The sequence below is a fragment of the Alexandromys fortis genome, unplaced genomic scaffold (assembly GCF_014885135.2).
Source record: "Alexandromys fortis isolate MF-2015 unplaced genomic scaffold, M_Fortis_MF-2015_v1.1 scaffold_36, whole genome shotgun sequence".
In the NCBI taxonomy this organism is placed as follows: Eukaryota; Metazoa; Chordata; class Mammalia; order Rodentia; family Cricetidae; genus Alexandromys; species Alexandromys fortis.
Genome location: NW_026067915.1, coordinates 9,414,567 through 9,435,076, shown reverse-complemented (window position 1 = coordinate 9,435,076; position 20,510 = coordinate 9,414,567). Strand labels below are relative to the sequence as shown.

Below are 20,510 nucleotides of genomic sequence, written 5' to 3'. Positions count from 1 at the left end.
AGACCAGCCTGGTCTACGGAGCTAGTGCCAGGACAGGCTTCAAAGCCACAGAGAAACCCTGTCTCGAAAAAGAAAAAAAAAAAAACAAAAACAAAAAAAAATTGGAAATGGGTCTGTTTCTGATGTGTTGTCAGGCATGTGAGCAGCGTTAGTGAGAGGGATTGCAGGGTAAGACACGCTAGCACTGTGGTGGGCTGCATTCCACACTGCTGGCTCGCCGCAGGTATGCTGTCCTTAGGCTTAGCCCTGGGAACACGGTGGGGTCTGAAGGGACAGGATGTATGTGTAGGTGTTGTGTGTATTATGTCTGTATACTGTGTGCATGCCTGGGGAGGCATATGGATGCTGCAAATCAAACCCAGATCATTTGCAAGAGCAAGTGCTCTTAACAGCTTAGCCAATTCTCCAGCCCCACTAGTGAATATGTTTACTGGGCAGCAAGGCCCAGGACCAGTTAAGCACAGTGGGCAGCAAGGTGCCATGACCATGGCATTCACACTACTGGTGATCTTTTTAGAAAGAATGTCTCTGTCAAGATGGTTCAGTGAGTAAAGGCATTTCACTGACTGCTGAGTAAGATCCCCAGGATCCATGTGGCAGGAGAAAACTACAGGTTGTCTCTGACCTCTACACCCGGTGTAGCACAAACATACGTACACTTAAATGTGAAATGTCTGTTAAGGGGCTGGGGAGAAGGTTCAGTAAAGAGCACTGACTGCTCTTCCAGAGGACCAAGGTTTAATTCCCAGCACCTACATGGCAGCTCACTACTGTCTGTAACTCCAAGATCTGACACTCTCATGCAAATATACATGCAGCCAAAACACCAATGCACATAAAATAAGTAAATTATTTTTAAAAAACAAATTGAGGCTGGGTTGTGGTACACATCTTTAATCACAGCCCTCAGGAGGCAGAAGCAAGCAGATCTCTGAGTTCAAGGCTAGAGCGAGTTCCAGGACAAGTGCCAAAGCTACACAGAAGAAAAACCCTGTGGGGGGGGGGGCATTTCAGACTAGTGTAGCATAATTTGAAGACAATTACAGCAAGGGAAACCTGGAACTCCCTATGTAGACCAGGCCTTGAACTTGGAGTTGTTGGCTCTGAGATTACAGGCATGTTCTCCCACACCCAACTAAGATGTGAATATTCCTAAATTAACAGTAGAGACTTCTCTGTTTAAGCCATAAACTGAGACAGGACCTTGCCATGAAGTAGACAGGCCACCTGCTTTCACCTCCCCAGTAGCTAGATTACAGATGTGCACCCCCCCACGCCACCTGCTTTCACCTCCCCAGTACCTAGATTACAGATGTGCACCCCCCCACGCCACCTGCTTTCACCTCAGTACCGAGATGACAGGTGTGGACCTCCATGCTCAGATACTGAGATAAAACATTGTAGCAGCCGGGCAGTGGTGGCGCACGCCTTTAATCCCAGCACTCGGGAGGCAGAGGCAGGCAGATCTCTGTGAGTTCGAGACCAGCCTGGTCTACAGAGCTAGTTCTAGGACAGGCTCCAAAGCCACAGAGAAACCCTGTCTCCAAAAAAAAAAAAAAAAAAAAAAAAAAAAAAAAAAAAAAAAAAAAAAAAAAAAAAAAAAAAAAAAAAAAAAAAAAAAAAAAAAAAAAAAAAAAAAAAAAATTGTAGCAGCAGTTACACTCCTTCATGGATGAATTTTAGGCAGCTGGAGAGATGGTTCAGTGATTGCCTCCCAAGCTTGAGGTCCGCAGCACATAAATAAATGTAGAGCAGGCCTTGCAGCCTGCCTGTAATCCCAGCACAGACAGGTGGGAGATGGCATCCTCAAAGCTGGCCAGACTGCTGAACTGGTGAGCTCGCTTCCCGTGAGAGCCTGTTTCAGTGAATACAGGGCAGAACAGTGGAGGAAGGCGTTAGAATCAATCTTAAAGCACTGTATACACATGCACACACATTAAAAAGTAAATAATGGGGGAAGAGGCTATGTCCTTATTGCCTCTGCTTTTGTGTAGGGTCAGGCAAGTCACCAGAGATTTCTGCTGCCACTTCACATGAAAATGGAACACGTGGTGACTGTTACCATAACATCCCTGCTTTTGTAGTAAATTAGGAGACCCATTGCACCCGGCATTTATTCTGGAGTGCTGGCTATTTAGGCCTTCAAGGAATCTTGGGAGTTTCAGAGCCTTAGCATGACAGTCCTAAGACATTCCTGGCAAACCTGGAATGGTTTCCTCAACAACTCCTAGGTCAGCAGATCTTTGTGAGTCCAAGGTCAGCCTGGTCTACAAGAGCTAGTTCCCAGGACAGGCTCCAAAGCTACAGAAAAACCTGTAAAAAAAATGACTTGCTAAAAGACTTTTCTTGGGGCAGGGGTGTGGATTTCTCTATGTACCCCTGGCTTGTTTGTTCTGTGTAGCTCCTGGAACTGGCTTTTGTGTAACAATGAAAGGACTTCTGCAAGGCTGTTTGGAGTTCAGGCTATCAGAAGCTGATTCCTCTTCTAAGGAAGCCTTAATACCTCCTGTAGTGTTTCAACACCAACATGCTTTGGCTAAATCATCATTCTCATTGCTGCCTGTTCCCTTCTGACCCGGAAAAGCCCAGAATCTATCCTCTTGTGAGCTAGGAAGATGAACAAAGTCGTCTGAGATTGACTAGACTTTGATTGGTAAACTCTGGCATTTAGGGCACTGATGAAACCTGCCTTTGTAAAATGTTGGAAGTGACCCATCCTGTCTAGGACCAGAGTACAACCTTACTAGTTCTTTATTGCATTGGGGAGTGGGTGGTCAGCTGCCCTAGGGTGTGGATATCTCCTGAGGGTAACCCAGTCTAGAAAAGCAGAGTTCAGAAATGCCTTGGCTGCTGCTTTTATAATCCGAGTTTCGTTTTCTTCTGAGGTCAGGTTGTCCCAATTAGGGGAAAGCACTATCTTCCTCTCTCTTTCCACCCAATAAATTCCAGGCGAGTGTTAACACAAACCCGGCGGAGCCCCGTCTTTCTGTTTTCAGGATTCTTCCCGGCTAGTCTGGGTCTCAACAGCTGCACAGTGCTGCACAGCTGGCAGTTTCTTCCTAAAGCGTGACTTGCAGGGCATCCTTTGGTAATCCAGTCTGACCCCAGCAGGGCCTTCAAGAATATCTTGGTCATGGGAACTGTAGGGATCTGGTGATGTCTGCCTGGTAACTCCAGCAATTGAGAGGTGGAGGCAGGAGAATCAGGTCACTCTTAGCTCCTTGCGAGTTTGATATGCCAGCTTGACCTATATGAGACCCTGTCTTTCATTTAAAAGAAAAAAAAAAAAAAACGAAACAAAACACGGAAGCTGAAGGGGTAGCTGGTTAAGAGCACTTAAAGCACTTACTGTTCCTGGCACACACACGGCGACACACAAATGTCCGTGACCCCGGCTCCAACTCCCCTTCTGTCCCCTGCAAACACAGGCACGCATGGAGTGCACATGCACATATGCAGTTACTCACATATACAGAAAATGTTTAATTAAAACAGTCATGCTCTGCAACCTGATCATCAGGTGTGCAGTCATTGCCTCAGCAGCACATTAACTCAAAGCGCGGCCCGCCGTTGCTGCCACTCCCGACTTCCTCTCCCAGGAGCGAGAAAATGCCGGCTATACTTTTATGGAAAGTGGGAACCAAGAAACTACTCGTAGCAATGGAGTATGCCCTAACGGTGCACTCCTTGTATGCCTCCACATGTGTGAGGTGTCTTTCGGCGATGGGGAGTGGTGCAGCTCGGGAAGCGACAACCCCGGTGCCATCGAGGTCCCTGGATCTCAGAGTGGACTTACGGGCGCAGCTGCGTGCAGGCGCAGCATCCCAAAGCTCGCTCTTCGCTCTTCTAGTGACCGCGGTGCGCGCTGACTACGCCGTCCTGGTCCCGGCGACTGCGCAGCGCGAGCACCCCCGCGGCCCCTCCCCTGGGCGCGCGCGCGACCTGGGCGCCATGGCGGCGGCGGCAGCAGTGCAGCGGCCTGAGGCTGAGACAGTCGAAGAGGCCTCAGATCCGCAGTGGCCACTGCCGCCAGAGCATCGCCCTTCCGTGCCAGCGACCCGACCAGGCGATGGCGAAGAGGCACCGGTGCGGCCACTGTGCAAGCCACGGGGCATCTGCTCCCGCGCCTACTTCTTGGTGCTGATGGTGTTCGTGCACCTGTACCTTGGCAACGTACTGGCGCTGCTGCTCTTCGTTCACTACAGCAACGGGGATGAGAGCACAGACCCCAGACCCCAACACCAAGAGGAGAGCCCACAGTCAGTGCCAACCTTGGGTCCCCTCACTAGGCTGGAGGGCATCAAGGTAAGAACACCTTCTCCCCGCGCTGCGCTCCAGGCACTGCCTAGCCAAGCCGGACGGGGCCCCCAGGCTGCTCCCTACAGCACTGTGTGCGGATCACGCACGCGCCTACTTACTTTCCCACTGTCGCGCCCTGACACGGGACTTTTCTTGAGCAGTGCGGCCTGGCACACCAGCTGCCCTCTGTGTACTTTTCCTTTAGGTGGGGTATGAGCGGAAAGTCCAACTGGTCGCAGGCAGGGATCACTTCATCCGAACCCTCAGCCTCAAGCCATTGCTTTTTGGTAAGTCCGCAGGGCACTTCGGGAAGGGGCCTGGGGCTGTAGTGTCTGCCCTGAGGCTTTTTTTTTTTTTTTTTTTTGACCACGTGTTTTCTATTTTGAACATTTCAAACATGGCTGCTTTGTGGAAGTGCTTTCTGCATCCAGAGGCTTACTAAAGTAGAGCTCCCATCTCCGCAGCAGGAGGACAGAAGTGCCTTTTCCACACACCCCTCCCAGCACCACGATCCCCTCAGCAGATGCTTCCCTCACAGGCTGGGCAGCGTGACCCTGAGACAAGTGTCCAAACAGTTTATTGGAATTATCTTTGGACGGTCTGTGCTACTAATCTGTCACATTCCAGAAAATCGGGGCAGGGCGAGAGGCTGATAACCAGGTGCCAGCTGACCTGGGGGCCTCGGGGAGCTGTGGCAGGGGATCATGGCTAAAGCTGTGGTCTGATGAGAATAAACGGACACCCTCCATCCATCCCCCTTCCCCACACGGCAGAAGCCCAACTTCTTGCTTCCAGTTTTTGAGATTCTTAGGATTCTTGTCTTTCCCACTTCCCCAGCAGAGCTCTTCAGGGTGCCCCTGGGTAGCTGTATCACACACAACTCCTGCTTTCTGAGTTCTTAATAGACGGCAGGCTTTGGTGTGATGGAGAGGCACTATAAATAGCAATGTCACGTGTGTGCCGTTGTGACAAGGGCTGTACACGCGTGAACCGTTGTTATCAATACTTGAACTATTGAAGGCCATGTAAGGTCTTGCTGCAGGCCAGTAGAAACAGCTCTTCTGAAACTGGCATTGGCATGAGGAGGACGCAGGATAAACCGTTAACTGGACGGGAGGTGGTGCTCGAGTAGTGACTGGAGCGGAGGCAGACTTTTTCCTGGGCTGAAACTCTTCTCAGAGTAACAAGTGGGCCTCCCTGGAGAAGTGATTGAGCAGGGACTTGCGGGACAGATAAGAGCCAGCCTGAGGGCTATCACGGAAGGGAGGTCCAGGCCTGTGAACAGACTGTTGGGCTGGGCTTCCTTTCCTTAGCCGCCCAGCCTGCGTGCGTCTCATTCAAGCTTAAGTTAGCGTAGGTGAAATCACAGGCCAGAGTCCTCTTCCCTTGCAGCTTGTCCTATAAAGAAGATTAATTAAAGACCCAGATTTGAAGTCCCCAAGAGTAAACTAGCAGAAACAGGAGAAATGTGAGGGCAGCCAACTTCCCTGGTGAGGCTGTCAAAATGGGTCCCAGTATCTGTTGAGGCTTTCAAAGGACACAGCTAAGGGACTTAGCAATGTGCTGTGCTATGGACTCCTGAACAACACCAGGACAAAAGAAGAGACACTGGAAGCTGTGTGGGTTCCTTTAATTCCAGTCCTGGGGGAGACAGAGGGAGGCGGACCTTTGAGTTCCAGGCCAGCCTGGTCTACAGAGTGAGTTCCAGGACGGCCTGGACTACACAGTTTTTGGGGGAAATATATATATATATATATGTGTGTGTGTGTGTGTGTGTGTGTATACATACATACAAATATATACATATATATCTTGGAACTTGAGCTCTGAGAAAGCGTGGGGTGGGGTAGGGATGCAGCCCAGTTGGTAGCATCCTAGCCTGTCTATCTTACAGGAAGCCCTGAGTTCAATCCCAAGCACCAAACACAATACAACCAGGGGTAGTAGCAATGCAGGCCTGTCATCCCAGCACTCTGAAGGCAGAGGAAAGAGGATCAGAAATTCAAGGGTAGCCTTAGCAAGCTTGAGGCCAGCCTGGGCTACATAAGGCTGAAATGAGGGGTTGGGAGTGGGGAGCTCAGACAGGTATAGTATAAACTCCCTGTATGAGTCCTCATTTCCCTAAGACACTTAGTTGCTCGCTGGTTGGTTTGGTGGCAGATAGCTCATGTTTTACCATGAAATCCCTGGAGCTTGGTGAGTTGAGTAGATTGTACAGAAGCCCCCTTACAGCTGGGGATGCTAATCCTGGCTCTTGGGAGGTGGATATAAGAGGATCAGTAGCTCAAAGCCAACTTTGGTGTCTTAGTTAATTTTACTGTGAAGAGACTCCATGACCAAGGCAACAGACAACAGGAGGAGTCTATCAGGGCTTACCGTTTCAGCGAGTGAGCCCATGACCACTGCGGTGGGGACCATGGCAGCAGGCAGGCATGGCATGGTGATAGAGCAGTAGCTGGAGGTGACAACTGACCCACAAGCTCAAGGCAGAGAGCTAACTGGAAATCAGCCTGGATTTGAAACCTCAAAGCCCACCCCAGCAACACACCTTCAACAAGCCACACCTCCTAATCCTTTCCAAACGGTTCTACCAACTGGGGACCAAGAATTCAAACATGAACCTATGGAGCCATTCTAACTCAAAGGATCACACTGGGCTACATAAGACTCTGTTTCAATGCCAGGCAGTGGTGGCAGAGGCAGTTGGATCTTTGAGTTCTAGGCCAGACTAGGCTACCTAGAGAAACCCTGTCTGGGAAAAAACAACAACAAAAACCCCTGTTTCAGGACAAAAAGAAATCTAGTTTTGGAAAAGGGAGAGTGGTCCAAAGCAGTTCCAGAATTCTCAGGAAGGAGCAGTCTGTGCCTGTCTTCTGTACTTGCCGGGCCATTGGCCTGATGTCCAGTGTCATCTGCAAGAGGCTGGCAGAGCTGAGGAGACCGGGCCTGCCGTGAGCTCTGTCCCCTCTGCTCCTGCTACTCCAGCTCCTTGGGAGGAAAACCTGTCGGTACAGAGAAGAGTCACACAGCCTTCAGTCTCTCTCTTTGCAACAGGGTTTCTCTGTGTAACAGCCCTGGCTGTCCTGGCACTCACTCTATAGACCAGGATGGCCTCAAACTCACTGAGATCTGCCTGCCTCTGCCTCCCCACTACTGGGATTAAAGGTGTGTGCCACCATCGCCCGGGCTAGTCTCACTTTTCATCCTGCTTTTGTTTATACCTAGCTATTCCTGATGCATAGCCCAGTCATGGACTTAGAACTTGTTGTGTCGTCCAGGTTGGCCCCAAACTCAGGATCCCTCCTGCCTCTTCCTCCCAAGTTCAGGAGTAACAGGCATGCCTGTCCATGTCCTGTCTCTCTCTTTAGGGAACACTTCCTTTTCCTGTCCTTGTTCCTAGAGACACTTGGGAAGTGAGAGCAAGGTGACGGAAGGCCTAGTCTAAGGTGATGGAATGCCTAGTCTAAGGTGATGGAAGGCCTAGTCTAAGGTGACGGAAGGCCTAGTCTAAGGTGACGGAAGGCCTAGTCTAAGGTGAAGGAAGGCCTAGTCTAAGGTGAAGGAAGGCCTAGTCTAAGGTGAAAGAGGCCTAGTCTAAGGTGAAGGAAGGCCTAGTCTAAGGTGAAAGAGGCCTAGTCTAAGGTGACGGAAGGCCTAGTCTAAGCATTTGAAAAGCTTCTCCATAGCTGGAGTCAATGTTTCCAAAAGGTCTGGAGCATTGGAGGTTAGCTGCCCTGAGTTGAGAAGTAAACCGAACCTTTGATGTTATTTTGAGACAGGGGCATTCTGGCCATACTAGAGCGTGTTATGTAGACCAGGCTGGCTTTGAACTCAGAGATTCTCATGCCTCTGTCTCCAGAGTTCTGGAATTAAAGGCATGTGCCATCAGGCCCTGCTGAGAATGAACTGTTCTGACTGACTGGCACCCTCTTAGGGATACTGCTTTCCTGCTTGACTTTTTGAAGCGGGAGTGATTATTTTTTAAAACACTTTTTTTTTTTAGTTTTAACTTTATTTTATGTGTATTGGTGTGAAGGTGTCAGATTCCCTGGAACTGGAGTTGCAGGCAGTTGTGCTGGGAAGTGAACCTTGGTCCTCTGGAAGAGCAGCAAGTGCTCTTAGCCACTAAGCCATCCATCTATCTATCTCCTCAGCCCTGGGATTTTTTTTTTCCAAGACAGGGTTTCTCTGTAGCTTTGGAGCCTGTCCTGGAACTAGCTCTTGTAGACCAGGCTGGCCTCGAACTCGCAGAGATCCGCCTGCCTCTGCCTCCCAAGTGCTGGAATTAAAGGCGTGCACCACCACCACCCAGTGGGAATTTTTTTTTCTTTAACATAGACTGTAACTTAGGCTGCCCCAGAACTCATGACATTCCTCTTGCTTTTCCCTTCTAAAAGCTGGGATTTCAGGTATGACCCACCACATCTGCAATGTATATGTGTGTGTTTGTGTACATGCACACATGTATGCAGAGGTCAGCACTACACGTCAATTTTTATTACTGTATACGTGTATGAATATGAATGCAGGCACACATGCCATAACATCCCTGTGGAGATCAGAAGCCAGCTTTCTGGAGCTACTTCTCTCCTCCCAGCATAGATTCCGGAGACTGAGTGTTTTCACCCACTGAGCGTCTCACCAAGCCTGTAACTCACTAATGAGGCTGGTGGGCAGCTCAGGTCCTCCTTGCCTAGCCTGTAACTGGGGTGCTGGAGATCCCAACTCAGGTCCTCTAAGCTGTGTGTGCTTTGCAAGCCTTTAACCCCAGCACTTTGGAAGCAGAGGCAGGTGGATCTCTGTGAGTTCCAGACTGGCCTGAGGTATGCCAGACAGGGTCTTGCTGTCTCAAAACAAACAAGCAAACAAACAAATTTAACTCAGTTCGCCATGCGTGAAAGGCAAGGCCACTAACTGAGCCATCTCCCCAGCTCTCATTTTTCTTTCCTTGGAGATGGCATCTTCCCCTGTAACCAGCCTACCCTCAGATTCATCACCTTTGGAGCTGGAGAGATGTCATAGGTGGTTAAGATCACTTGCTGCTCTTCCAGAGGACCCGGGTTTAATGCAGCACACAACCCATCTATAATTCCAGGGCCAGGGGATCTGACACCTTCCTCAGCATCTGCAGACACCAGTCATGCACATAAACTAAATAACATTATCTTTCTTTTTTTTTGAGACAGGGTTTCTCTGTGTAACAGCCTTAGCTGTACTGAAACTAGCTCTTTTTGTTTTGTTTTTTTGAGACAGGGTTTCTCTGTAGCTTTGGAGCCTGTCCCGGAACTAGCTCTTGTAGACCAGGCTGGCCTCAATCTCACAAAGCTTCTGGGATTAAAGGCGTGCATCGCCACCACCCAGCAATAACATTCTTTTCAAAACTGAGGGTTTTCCTGCCCCACTCTTCTGAATGCCTGTCCTTGCAGAATTTCTAACCCCTGCTCTTGGCGCTGGTGGCTGTGCTGCCCTGAACGGCTAGCTGCAGTTTGATGGCATGAGCTGTGATTACCAACAGGTGGCCCCCTGCACCTTCCAGCCAACACTTCCTATGTATGGTCCTGGAGGAGCTGGCTTCCTCCAGGACATCCAGGTGCAGCAATGTCACATTGGTTTTTTTTTCATTCGTTTGTTTGTTTCTTTATATTTGTTTTTATTTACAACGATCTTTTTCTTGCATGTATGTCTGTATGTGAGCTTTGGATTCCTTGGAACTAGTGTTACAGACAGTTGTTAGCTACCTTACAGGTTCTAGGAACTGAACTTGGGTCCTCTGGCAGAGCAATGCTCTTAACCATTGAGCCATCCCCCTAGGCCCCTATCAATGTCTCATTGTTAACACCAACTCTGGTGAGGGCAAAGAACCCACATCCAACAATTCTAGTCTTGAGTCCAGATCACAGGGCTCTCTCCCAGAGGTTATGTTGTCCCAGTCTGCCCTGGTCTGCAGAATGGATCCTGGAACTAAGTGACAACCTGGGTGGGTCTCTAGTGTCCGTCCTTGTCCCCCCCACCCCAACCCTCCATTTAACTAATTAAGACCCTTCTGTCTGATGCTCTGCCCTTGGCATCAGGCTCTTAGGGATACCATTGTCCTTACAGATTTTTTGTTTCTTGAGGATCTCATGAAGCCCAGAAACTCTCTATGCAGCCAAGGATGACTTTGAACTCCTGATCCTCCTGCCTCTATATTTCAAGTGCTGGCTTGGCAGGCATCCACCACCCCTCCCGGCTTGTTATTATTGTTTGTTTGTTTCTGTTGATGTTCTAGCCTGACTGTAAAGAAATTTATTTATTTTTGTTCTAATTGGGCATAGAGCCCGGGTGTCCCTCTCACGTGTGTCCTTGCTCACACACATGTGTGTTAGATGTGAAGGGCGAGGAGAGATGGCTCCGTAGGAAAGTGCTTGCCACACACGTTCATGGAACCCACGTAAAAGCTGGGCACAATAGGACACACCTGTAATTTCAGTATTTCTATGACAAGATAAGGGGTGGAAACAGGAGAATTCTGGAAACCTGCAGGACCCCTGGCCTGTTGTTTATGCAGTGGTGAAGAGCTAAGAAAGACAAGGCAGAAGGCCGAGACAAACGCCTGGATTTGTCCTCTATCCCCTGACCTCCATATTCATACACATCGACCCTTACACGATACATACCCCCGCCCTCTCTCACACACGTACGACCTGTAAAGGGTGCCACACTCTCAGAACTCTCCAAGGTCACTGAGATACAACATGTCCAGGACCCCTTGAATGAGCCTGCAAGTCAGAGACCCTACAACTATGCACTACAGGGGGGGGGCGTGATTTGTGAGATGCACGTCCTGCTGCCCGACTCCCCCCTCTGTGCCCTTTGCCTCGAGACTGCTGCCTGCTGTCGGGGTCTCTCCAACCTGCGTCTGGTTTTCTTGATCCCTTCAGGACTGGCACTGAGTATAGTGGAGACGAGGGTGCTGTGGGTGGGACCTTGACCTGTGCTGACACGGACTGTAGCCCACAGGGAAGTCTCTGTGCAAGAGAACTGGTTAGGAGAAGCCACAGTGGGCTAAAGACCTGTCACTGGAGGCAACGTGGCAAGGACCCTGTGGTGTGGGAGAAACAGGGTGATCAAGAGGAGCCTCTCATGCTCTAGGCACTGCCTTGTAGCAAGGAATACTCTCTGGTTGCTGGGCAACAGCACTCTGGTCACCTAGCAACAGCTCTGCAGTCTGGCTTTCTGCTTGGGCCACATCTCATACCTCAGCCCTTCCCCCCCCTCATCTCCTGCCTCTTCTCCCTTAACCCCAGCTTCTTTCCAGCTTTCCAGTGCACCTCCCCCACCAGCTTCTTAGTCATCTCTCACGCAGAGAGGGCTGAGGGAGGGCCCTACATCCTGGGTGGATGGGGCCTGCAGTACTCCTTTCCCCTCCTTCCCTCCCTCCCCGAAAGCCCTTTGGACACTGCAGCCAGGGCAGGAGCGGGCGCAGCATACAGCCTGCTTGCCTCTGAGTCCTGAAAGAATCCATTCTCACCGCTCCTGACAGCTCAGTGCTCCAGCCCTGGGTGGGGCTTTCTCTGCCCAGAGGGAGCTGAGGAAATGCTGTTCAGAGGCAAAGTTAGGCTGGGGTAGAACGATCAGCTTTGTGACCTTTGGCTTCATCTCTTGCCAGCATCCCTTGGGCAGAGGGAGCTTCTGCATTTCCAGTGGAAAGGAGACCTGGTAGTTTGTGGTTATGGACCAAGAACCCAAACCCCACAGGTTTAGCATCACTGGCCTCTGACCTATGCCGTCTGTCCCAGGGTGCTTACTTCCCTCTGCTAGGAACACTAACAAAAACAACCTTCAGCCGGGCAGTGGTGGTGAACGCCTTTAATCCCAGCACTCGTGAGGCAGAGACAGTGTGCCACCCAGAAAGTCTTGAGGGTATTTGCAAAGCACCTAGATGCCTGCACCTGCCTAATTTTAACCCACTGTACCGACTTAGCTGTTTGCTTGTTCTGTTTTGCCTGAGCCAGGTTCTCAGGCAGCTCAGGCTGGCCTTGAATCTTGAACTTCGGATCCTCCTCCACCTCCCAAGTGCTGGGATTGCAGGTGTGTGTGTGCCACTGCACCCAGTTTTATATGGTGCTGGGATCAAATCTAGGACTTCATCAACAAGGGGTAGGGGCTAGAATTGGCTCCACTAGGCTTGGCTTGCAGATTCCTGGTGCCTAATAAAGAAATCTGGGTCTGTGTTTTCTACTTCAGGCCCTTTTTTCCTTTTCTATTACTTCTCTGTAACCAATAGGTGATAATTGATGAGCAATTGGGCCTATTCCATTGTTTAGCAGTACTGACTGCCTCCTAAGGTCTGCTGCCTCCCTTTCTAGAGTCCTGCAGGTTGGGGGGGGGGGGGTTGTCCTGTTCTGTCTGCAGTGTTACAGCTGAGGTCCCAACACCTGCCCTTGAAAGCTGACTGATTGCCCATCCGGTTCTGAGTATAACATCTGTGTGGCCCTGGGCAGAGCACTGTTCTTCAAGTGTGGAGAGGTAACGGCCTAGCTTCTAACATGAGCCGAGAGATTCAAGAGCTGCTTGGAATGCTGAGTGCACCTGAGCACCGTTGGCAGAGTGTGCTCAGCTGTGGTCGCTAGTAAACATGGCTCCCATCCTGCTGCAGGGCCAGCTTCCTTCTTGGCTGTGCTGCTCTGCCAGGCTCGCAGATGACTGGGAGAAATGGCGGCCTTTTCTCTGCTGGCTTCTTGTCTCTCAAGGAATTCTTTTCTTAAGCTAAAAGGACTCGGGCTTCTGCCATGGGAGCACCTGGGCTGTGCCATGTGGGTTGTCCACGCTGGAGGCTCAGGGTCTAGCTCCTTCTGACCATCTTCCAGCTTGGTTTGTATGTGGACAGGTAGCCCAGAGCAGAGTCCCGGGCTAATAGTCTGTACTTGAGACATGGAGGACTGGAGCATGCTAGGTGATTCCCGCTGACTTCCCAGTACTGGGTAACTAACTCAGCCTTTGGCATACAGACACAACCACTTCTGCAGGAGAACAAGGGGAAGGCCCTTGGAGCTACCTAAAGTGGTTCTCAACCTGTGGGTCATGACCCCTTAACAACCACCAGAAATAGCAGATATTTGTATTATTATTCATAACAGTAGCAAAATTACAGTTATAAAGCAGAAACAAAAATGACTTTCTGGCTGGGGGTCACCACGACATGGGGAACTGTATGAAAGGGTTGCAGCGTTAGCAGGATTGAGAACCACTGCCCTCAAGGATTGGATGGGACAATACTGAAAGGAAAACAAGAACGAGCCACTGTCTCTCTGACATTTACGATATAAATCCAGCTGGGTGTGGTGGCACACGCCTTTAGTCCCAGCACTCTAGAGACGGCAGGCAGATATCTATGAGTTTGAGCCCATCTTGGTCTATATAGCAAGTTCCAAACCAGCTAGGGCTATACAGTGTGATCATGTCTCAAAAAGCCAACCCCCCCTCCATACATACACCTGGGAAGAAACCAAGTTAAGTATGGTGATACACACCTGTAATCCTAGCTCTGAAGAGGTCAAGGCAGCGGGATCAGGAGTTCAAGGGCTTCCTTAGCACAGAGCAAGTTCGAGGTCACCCTGTACCCTGAGACACGATCTGAAACAATAGCCATAACAACACAAAAGCTCTCTGGGCTCAAGTCCAGACAACAGGACCGCGGCAGCAACCACACTGAGAACAATGAGACGTTTGGTAAAATATGGGACCTGCTATGATGCCACGCCAAAAAATAGGGACGGGATTGAAATCAGCCAGCACACCAAGAATAGACAAAACCAAGACAGAGAGATGCCTGTGGCACCTGGCCCTGGTCGCTGCCTGGAAACTGGGGCTGGCAGGGCCCCGACCCACACACGCCACCACCTCAGTTGTTGTGGTCATGTTGGCCACCAGAAAACCAAAGGACTTGAAGGTCGGTAGAAGTGCTACCATTTGAGATATCCCTAGCCTACAGTAAATTTATGTTTTGTTTTTTGTTTGGTTGGTTTGCTTTTGTTTTTTTAAAAAGAGGCCCACCCTCTGCCATTAAATTCATCTGGTGGCTTTCGCTCACTGCCATGAATCTCCCCACCCCCCTTGAAAATGTGTGCTGCTATCAATGAGACAGGACCAGAGACCCCTCGTCCCAAACTCTGGTTAAAAAAAAAAAAAAGAAAGAAAGAAAAACCTTGTAGGACAACTCAACCTTAGCATATAGGTGCACAAACCTTTAATCCCCGCACTCTGGAGGCAGAAGCAGGCAGATGTCTGTGAGTCTGAGGCCAGCCTAGTCTACAGAGCAAATTCCAAGCCAGCCAAGACTACACAGTAAGAACCTGTTCTCAAAAACAACAAAAGTCTGGGTGTGTGTGTGTGTAAATAGATATGTAAGGTCCCCCAGCTCTGATGGCCATCAAGGTACAGAAAATACCCAAGAATCTTGTGGGGGGAAAGTACTTGTCCAACTCAGTCATCAGATTACCCACCTCCCCTTCTGGCAGAAATCCCGGGCTTCCTGAGTGATGAGGAGTGTCGGCTCATCATCCACCTGGCACAGATGAAGGGCTTACAACGAAGCCAGATCCTGCCCACCGAAGAGTATGAGGAGGCAGTGAGCGCCATGCAGCTCAGCCAGGTGGACCTTTTCCAGCTGCTGGATCAGAACCATGATGGTCGCCTGCAGCTCCGAGAGGTTAGGATCCTGGGTCTGAGTACACACAGGAGTGAGAACCCTGCTTTACCTTTCCAGCGGCCATACCACTGGTGTAGGTTAACCCTGGCCTCTGCAGTCAAAGGCTACCCCAGGTTTGCTCGGGCACGCCCAGGCCCAGGGGCTATCCTTTCTCCTCTGAGTCTCTTACTGCCCTAGAGACTCAGGACAGCGAGAAAATCCCTTTGTAGGGAGGCATGTACCACGAGCTCTTTAACAGAGCATCTCCTTGGTCTACAGAGCTAGTTCCAGGACAGGCTCCAAAGCCACAGAGAAGCCCTGTCTCGAAAAACAAAAACAAAAACAAAACAAAAAAAAAAACAGAGCATCTCCTGTGGGCTCGGTTCCTTGCTACCACGTCTAAAGGTGATGACGAAGTATAAGTTCTGAGGTGCCCGTTGGCCTGCATCTCAGTTCCCCACACACTGCGCACAAGGACTTCTGACGGGGTGTGGTCCACTTCTCACAGGGAACCGCTTTGCCTGAGTGAGGGTTGTGGTAGTTAGGTTCCAGCCGAATGTCCTCCTGCTTCCTGTCCTTCATAATCAGGCCTTTGCCTCCCCTAACCCTCACCTGGAGTATCTGTGGGTGACGCAGGCCTGTTCTCATCTGCCTCCAAGCAGTTAACAGTGCTGCCTGGCCACAATGCCAGCAGGTCTGGGAGTGAACACAGCCCGCAGGCATGTGGACCTCCTTTCTCGCGTCCCTCACAGACGTCACAGACTCCTTCCGCTCACCCTCACTTCTGCACAGAGACCTCGAGTTATCCCGTGTCCTCACCCAGCCCCTATCATTGAAGTCTTTAGCGTTACAGCAAGATTTGTGCCTTCTCTGTTTTGGTGGTCCGTTACTTCTAGGGGAAACCCCACACTGAAGGACCTTCCTATGCTTTAGGTCCTAGCCCAGACTCGCCTAGGAAACGGCCGGTGGATGACTCCAGAGAACATTCAGGAGATGTACGCTGCGATCAAGGCAGACCCTGATGGTGATGGTGAGCTCACACCTTCCACAGTTCTGTGCTTGTGAGCTGTGCTCTCATCCCAGGAACATGGCCCGGAAAGCTTGGGCCCTTCCCCTGCAACAGGCAGTTTCCACATCTTGCTTTTAAAGTGTGTGTGTGTGTGTGTGTGTGGGAGAGAGAGAGAGAGAGAGAGAGAGAGAGAGAGAGAGAGAGAGAGAGAGAGGGGGGGGGGGGGGGGGGGGGAGAGGGGGGGGGGGGGGGGGGGAGAGAGAGAGAGAGAGAGAGGGAGGGAGGGAGGGAGGGAGAAATAGGGAGGAAGAGAGGGAGGGAGGGTCCAGCTTTGCTTTAACCCCTGGGAAGCAGATGGACAGCAGGAACCTGTCCTCCCCCCCCCCCCCCGGGCCCCGTTCTCCTTGGTGGCCTGCAGTCTACATTCTGGAGCTGGAGATTCTTTTGGCTGTAGCAGGCAGAGGCTAGTGAACAACCCCGAGGGAAGGATTTAGACGGAACCTATGGCTGGAGGGCTGTTAGACTCCCTCTAATGTGGTATCGGGCTCACCACGCTCACCTTTAGTGGAGTCCGGGACAAAGAATGGAAGGGGTCTGCCTTGGGTTGTCAGAATAACAGCAAAGCCACCAACCCTTCCAGAGCCCTGGATGAGGTACCCCAGCTTAGTGGGTTGGGCAGGAACAGAGGAGTCTGTTCTCATCTGGGGGGTGGGTCAGGATTGCTTTGCTAGGGTGGCTGGTATTGGAGCAAGAAGGACTGGCAACAGGGTTCCACCCAGGATGGGACTTGAGGGAACTTCTGGGAACTAGTTCTGCTTTCGCACCACAGTGTGGAAGGTGCTGGAGGATACTCAGCACAGGCTGGTCTCTCTCCTCGCCCTCTATAGGCTGGAGCATCACTCACAGTCCAAGGGTCAGGCTGCAGAGCCCAGGCCATCCTGGCCATCCTAGCTCAACATAGCTCCAGTGTCTTACTTCTGGAGACCCTGCAAAGCGGGCTCTCTAATAAGGGTTGGGCTTCTTCCTTTTGGGGACCAAATCAAGGCTTTAAACAGAAAACAAACTTCTCTGGGTCTTCCCTCAGGGCCCGATGTGACAGAAACCAGGTTCATCTGACCCGAGTCCAGGTGGGGACAAGTGCGCATGGCCCCCCAGTGCCTGAGGCCAGGGGCTGCTGCTACCTTTGGGGTAGGTAGGGAGGTGCTGCCTGCCGCCGTGCTTGCGCCACACGGGCCTGGCAGGCACTGATGAGCGTACCCTGCGCAGGAGTGCTGAGTCTGCAGGAGTTTACCAACATGGACCTTCGCGACTTCCACAAGTACATGAGGAGCCACAAGGCAGAATCTGATGAGCTGGTGAGGAACAGCCACCACACATGGCTCCACCAGGGTGAGGGTGCGCACCATGTCATGCGTGCCATCCGTCAGAGGTGAGCCCCTGAGACCGTTCTTTCTGGGGCAGGGTCTCCAAACATTCATCAGAACCAAAAGAATGGAACTGATGAAGTGATGTGGAATTAAATTCCAGTTCTTAGAATAGGAATTCGACCCACTGAAAAATTGTCAACTAATGAAGGCACATTAGCCCTTGTGGGCCAACAACTGACGTGCACACCTTTAATCCCAGCACCCCAGGAAGCAGAGGCAGGCGGATCTCTGTAAATCTGAGGCCAGCCTGGTCTACAGAGAGTTCCAGGACAGCCAGGGCTGTTACACAGAGAAACCCTGTCTTGGCAGGGGTGGGGGGGCTGGTGCCTCACACATGTGATGCTGCAGTGTGCAGTCAAGCCTGGACTGGAGACTGAAACTATCCCCAAAGCCCAGAAGGATGAGGCTAAGCTGGCTGTCAGTCCTCGCTAGCACACACAAAGTGAAGTTTGACCACAGCAGTGCAGAAGCTAGGCATTGCTATGCACATCTACAATCCTGGAATTTTGGGAGGGGAAGGAAGAAGCATTAGGAGTTCCAGATTGTTCTAGGCTGTGAAGTTCCAGGTAAACACTGGGCTACATCAGACCCCATCTAAAAAATAAATAGCAGAAGAAAAATAAAATAAAAACAGAGGTTTTGAATGAACAAGTTTACTCCAGAGAGGAGAGGTGAGACTCTGACTTAACGGCCATCTTATTTTCTCTATTAATTGGATATCTCTGTCTGCAGTTTGGGATGTAGAAGAGCTCACCACCACAGACCCTTTCTTCTCTGTGTGTGTGCATGTGTGTGTGCTTGCAGGCGCACAGGTGGTGTCTCACGTACCCCAGACTTGCTATCTAGCCAAGGATAACCTTGAACTTCTGACCTTCCTGCTTCCACCTCCTCTACCACACCCAGTTTACTCGGTGCTGGGATTGAACCCAGGGCCCTGCACATATTAGGCCAGCACACTACAATTATACAGCATTCCTAGCTCCGTCTTCCTGTGTGTAAAAGTCAAGTCTAGACTGGCTTATGGGGCTTCCAGGGGCGGTGAAGAGGGATAAAGCTTGTGGCTGGCCCAGGATCCACACTGGTCAGCTCCTTAAGCTGACTGTCTCACTGAATGCCCGATGCCTACCAGGGTGCTGCGCCTCACTCGCCTTTCCCCGGAGATTGTGGAGCTCAGTGAGCCACTGCAGGTTGTTCGATATGGCGAGGGAGGCCACTACCATGCCCATGTGGACAGCGGACCTGTGTACCCAGAGACCATCTGTTCCCATACCAAGCTGGTAGTCAATGAGTCTGTGCCCTTCGAGACCTCCTGTCGGCAAGTACCTCCCACCTGGGGGTTGGCATCCATTCCCAGACTGGGTACCTTAAGGATACAGGAATAGCCTCGGCCATCCTCATCAGGCACGCCCCTACTTTCCCCGCAAGTCTCTCTTTCAATTTGTGGAGGTAGCAGGGAAGTAGAAGTTACTGGCCCTTGTGTCTACTCAAATGAGAACAGACCTAGGTACCCACAGCTACTGAAACTTGCCCCAGAAACACTGATTTTGGCTCCACTGCCTGCACCAAGTTAGGGTGTCATGTGACTGCAGTGGCTCAGCCCTTCCCTTTGCAGGAGACTTCGCCTGTTTTCCGGCTCCCACAAGCTCACCTTTTCCAGCCAGGTCAAGGTCAGGGTCATAGAGCTTACCCAAGCACACCTGTGACCTTAGCCACACAGGAAGAGTGGGTCTGTGGGGTCTGCCTGGCCTTGTGGCCCCCTGCCCACAAGTGGGAATATCCTCTGTTGGGGATCCGCTCAGCAGCCCCCCCTGCCTTACAGCTACATGACAGTGCTGTTTTATCTGAACAACGTCACTGGTGGGGGCGAGACTGTCTTCCCTGTGGCAGACAACAGGACCTATGACGAAATGGTAAGGGCCAATGGGCTGTGACTTCCGTGGGTTGGCAGGGCCTCGGGCAAGTGTATACACACCCTTCCAGACCCGGGATGAGGGGTGTGACTTTTCCCTCTCGCCAGTGGCAGGCAGTCCAAAAACACCATCATCCTGTTTCCCACAGAGTCTCATTCGGGATGATGTGGATCTCCGCGACACTCGAAGGCACTGTGACAAAGGGAACCTTCGTGTCAAACCCCAGCAAGGAACTGCAGTCTTTTGGTACAACTACCTGCCTGATGGGCAAGGTGAGGGCTTATGGCCAGGTCAAAGGCTTCCCTGAGGGACCTGATCTCTCCCGTCTGCTGCCCTGTAGAGCTGTTTCTGTCCTTCAAATAGCCTTCTGCCATAACCAGTGGCTTCATTAGGCCGCAGAAGGCCTCGTGCTGCCCCTTTGGTTATCTCCGCCCATCTTCCTCGTGCACCAGCCTTTCTAAGTTCTCTGGGGCTAGGGAAATTCTCTCAACAACCCAGGCTGGGGAGAGCTGTGGACAGGCTCTGCAACAGAGAAGCTGGGCTCAGAGGGCCAGTGCGTTGATGCTTTAGTGGGTGAGGTGCCAAATCCTTTCACGGGATTATGTGTTTACACAGCTCAGGCTGGTCCAACCTAGGGTTCCCTCCAACTTGTTCCATTGTTCACGCCACCTTCTTCCTCTAGGTTGGGTGGGTGAAGTGGACGACTACTCATTGCATGGGGGCTGCCTGGTCACCCGCGGCACCAAATGGATCGCCAACAATTGGATCAATGTGGACCCCAGCCGGGCACGGCAAGCTTTGTTCCAGCAGGAGATGGCTCGCCTGGCGCGGGAAGATGGCGCCGACTCCCAGCCCGAGTGGGCCTTGGACAGGGCCTACAGTGAAGCCCGCGTGGAGCTCTGATGCGAGGCCCAGATGCGAGTCCCCCGCTGACCAACGTCAGAGACCCAGCAGGTCTTCTGTCCTGCCGCAGACTCACGTTCTGGCCGATCTTGCCCTACCCTCCCTGTCTGCAGCCGCGATGAAAGGCGCAGTTCCTCCATTTCACGTTATTTATTGGTGTACAGCCTCCTCGCTGCTCCATCAAATAAATCCACAGGGCTTCGAGCCTGGGGCAGGCCGGCTAAGCGCCCGCGTGGGGGAGGGGAGGCCCACCGCACTCCCCGCCCGCCTTATGGGGGGGCGGGGCGGCTCCC

The 20,510-nt window shown here is 51.5% G+C and overlaps 1 protein-coding gene and 1 long non-coding RNA gene across 4 annotated transcripts; one reads left to right on the top strand and one right to left on the bottom strand.

Annotated features, from left to right (window-relative positions):
- Window positions 1–572: 572 nt before the first annotated feature.
- LOC126499826 (uncharacterized) lies at window positions 573–4,537 on the bottom strand. 2 transcript variants are annotated; one of them, XR_007591192.1, is made up of 3 exons: window positions 4,419–4,537; window positions 1,291–3,416; window positions 573–1,237 (listed from the first exon to the last, which is right to left on the bottom strand). It is a non-coding gene; the product is annotated as an uncharacterized lncRNA (long non-coding RNA). The 2 variants fall into 2 exon arrangements; XR_007591191.1 differs by lacking the exon at window positions 4,419–4,537 and adding an exon at window positions 3,797–3,934.
- P4htm (prolyl 4-hydroxylase, transmembrane) lies at window positions 3,467–20,421 on the top strand. 2 transcript variants are annotated; one of them, XM_050139210.1, is made up of 9 exons: window positions 3,467–4,305; window positions 4,505–4,586; window positions 14,799–14,989; window positions 15,902–15,998; window positions 17,244–17,406; window positions 18,534–18,719; window positions 19,224–19,314; window positions 19,463–19,586; window positions 19,997–20,421. In XM_050139210.1, the coding sequence occupies exons 1-9, from the start codon at window positions 3,610–3,612 to the stop codon at window positions 20,215–20,217; spliced, it is 1,851 nt and encodes a 616-aa protein (XP_049995167.1). In that variant the 5' UTR covers window positions 3,467–3,609; the 3' UTR covers window positions 20,218–20,421. The 2 variants fall into 2 exon arrangements, 1 of the variants encoding a protein (XP_049995167.1); XR_007591190.1 differs by lacking the exons at window positions 18,534–18,719; window positions 19,224–19,314; window positions 19,463–19,586; window positions 19,997–20,421 and adding an exon at window positions 17,062–17,165 and having other exon boundaries at window positions 17,244–17,388.
- The last annotated feature ends 89 nt before the right edge of the window (window positions 20,422–20,510 follow it).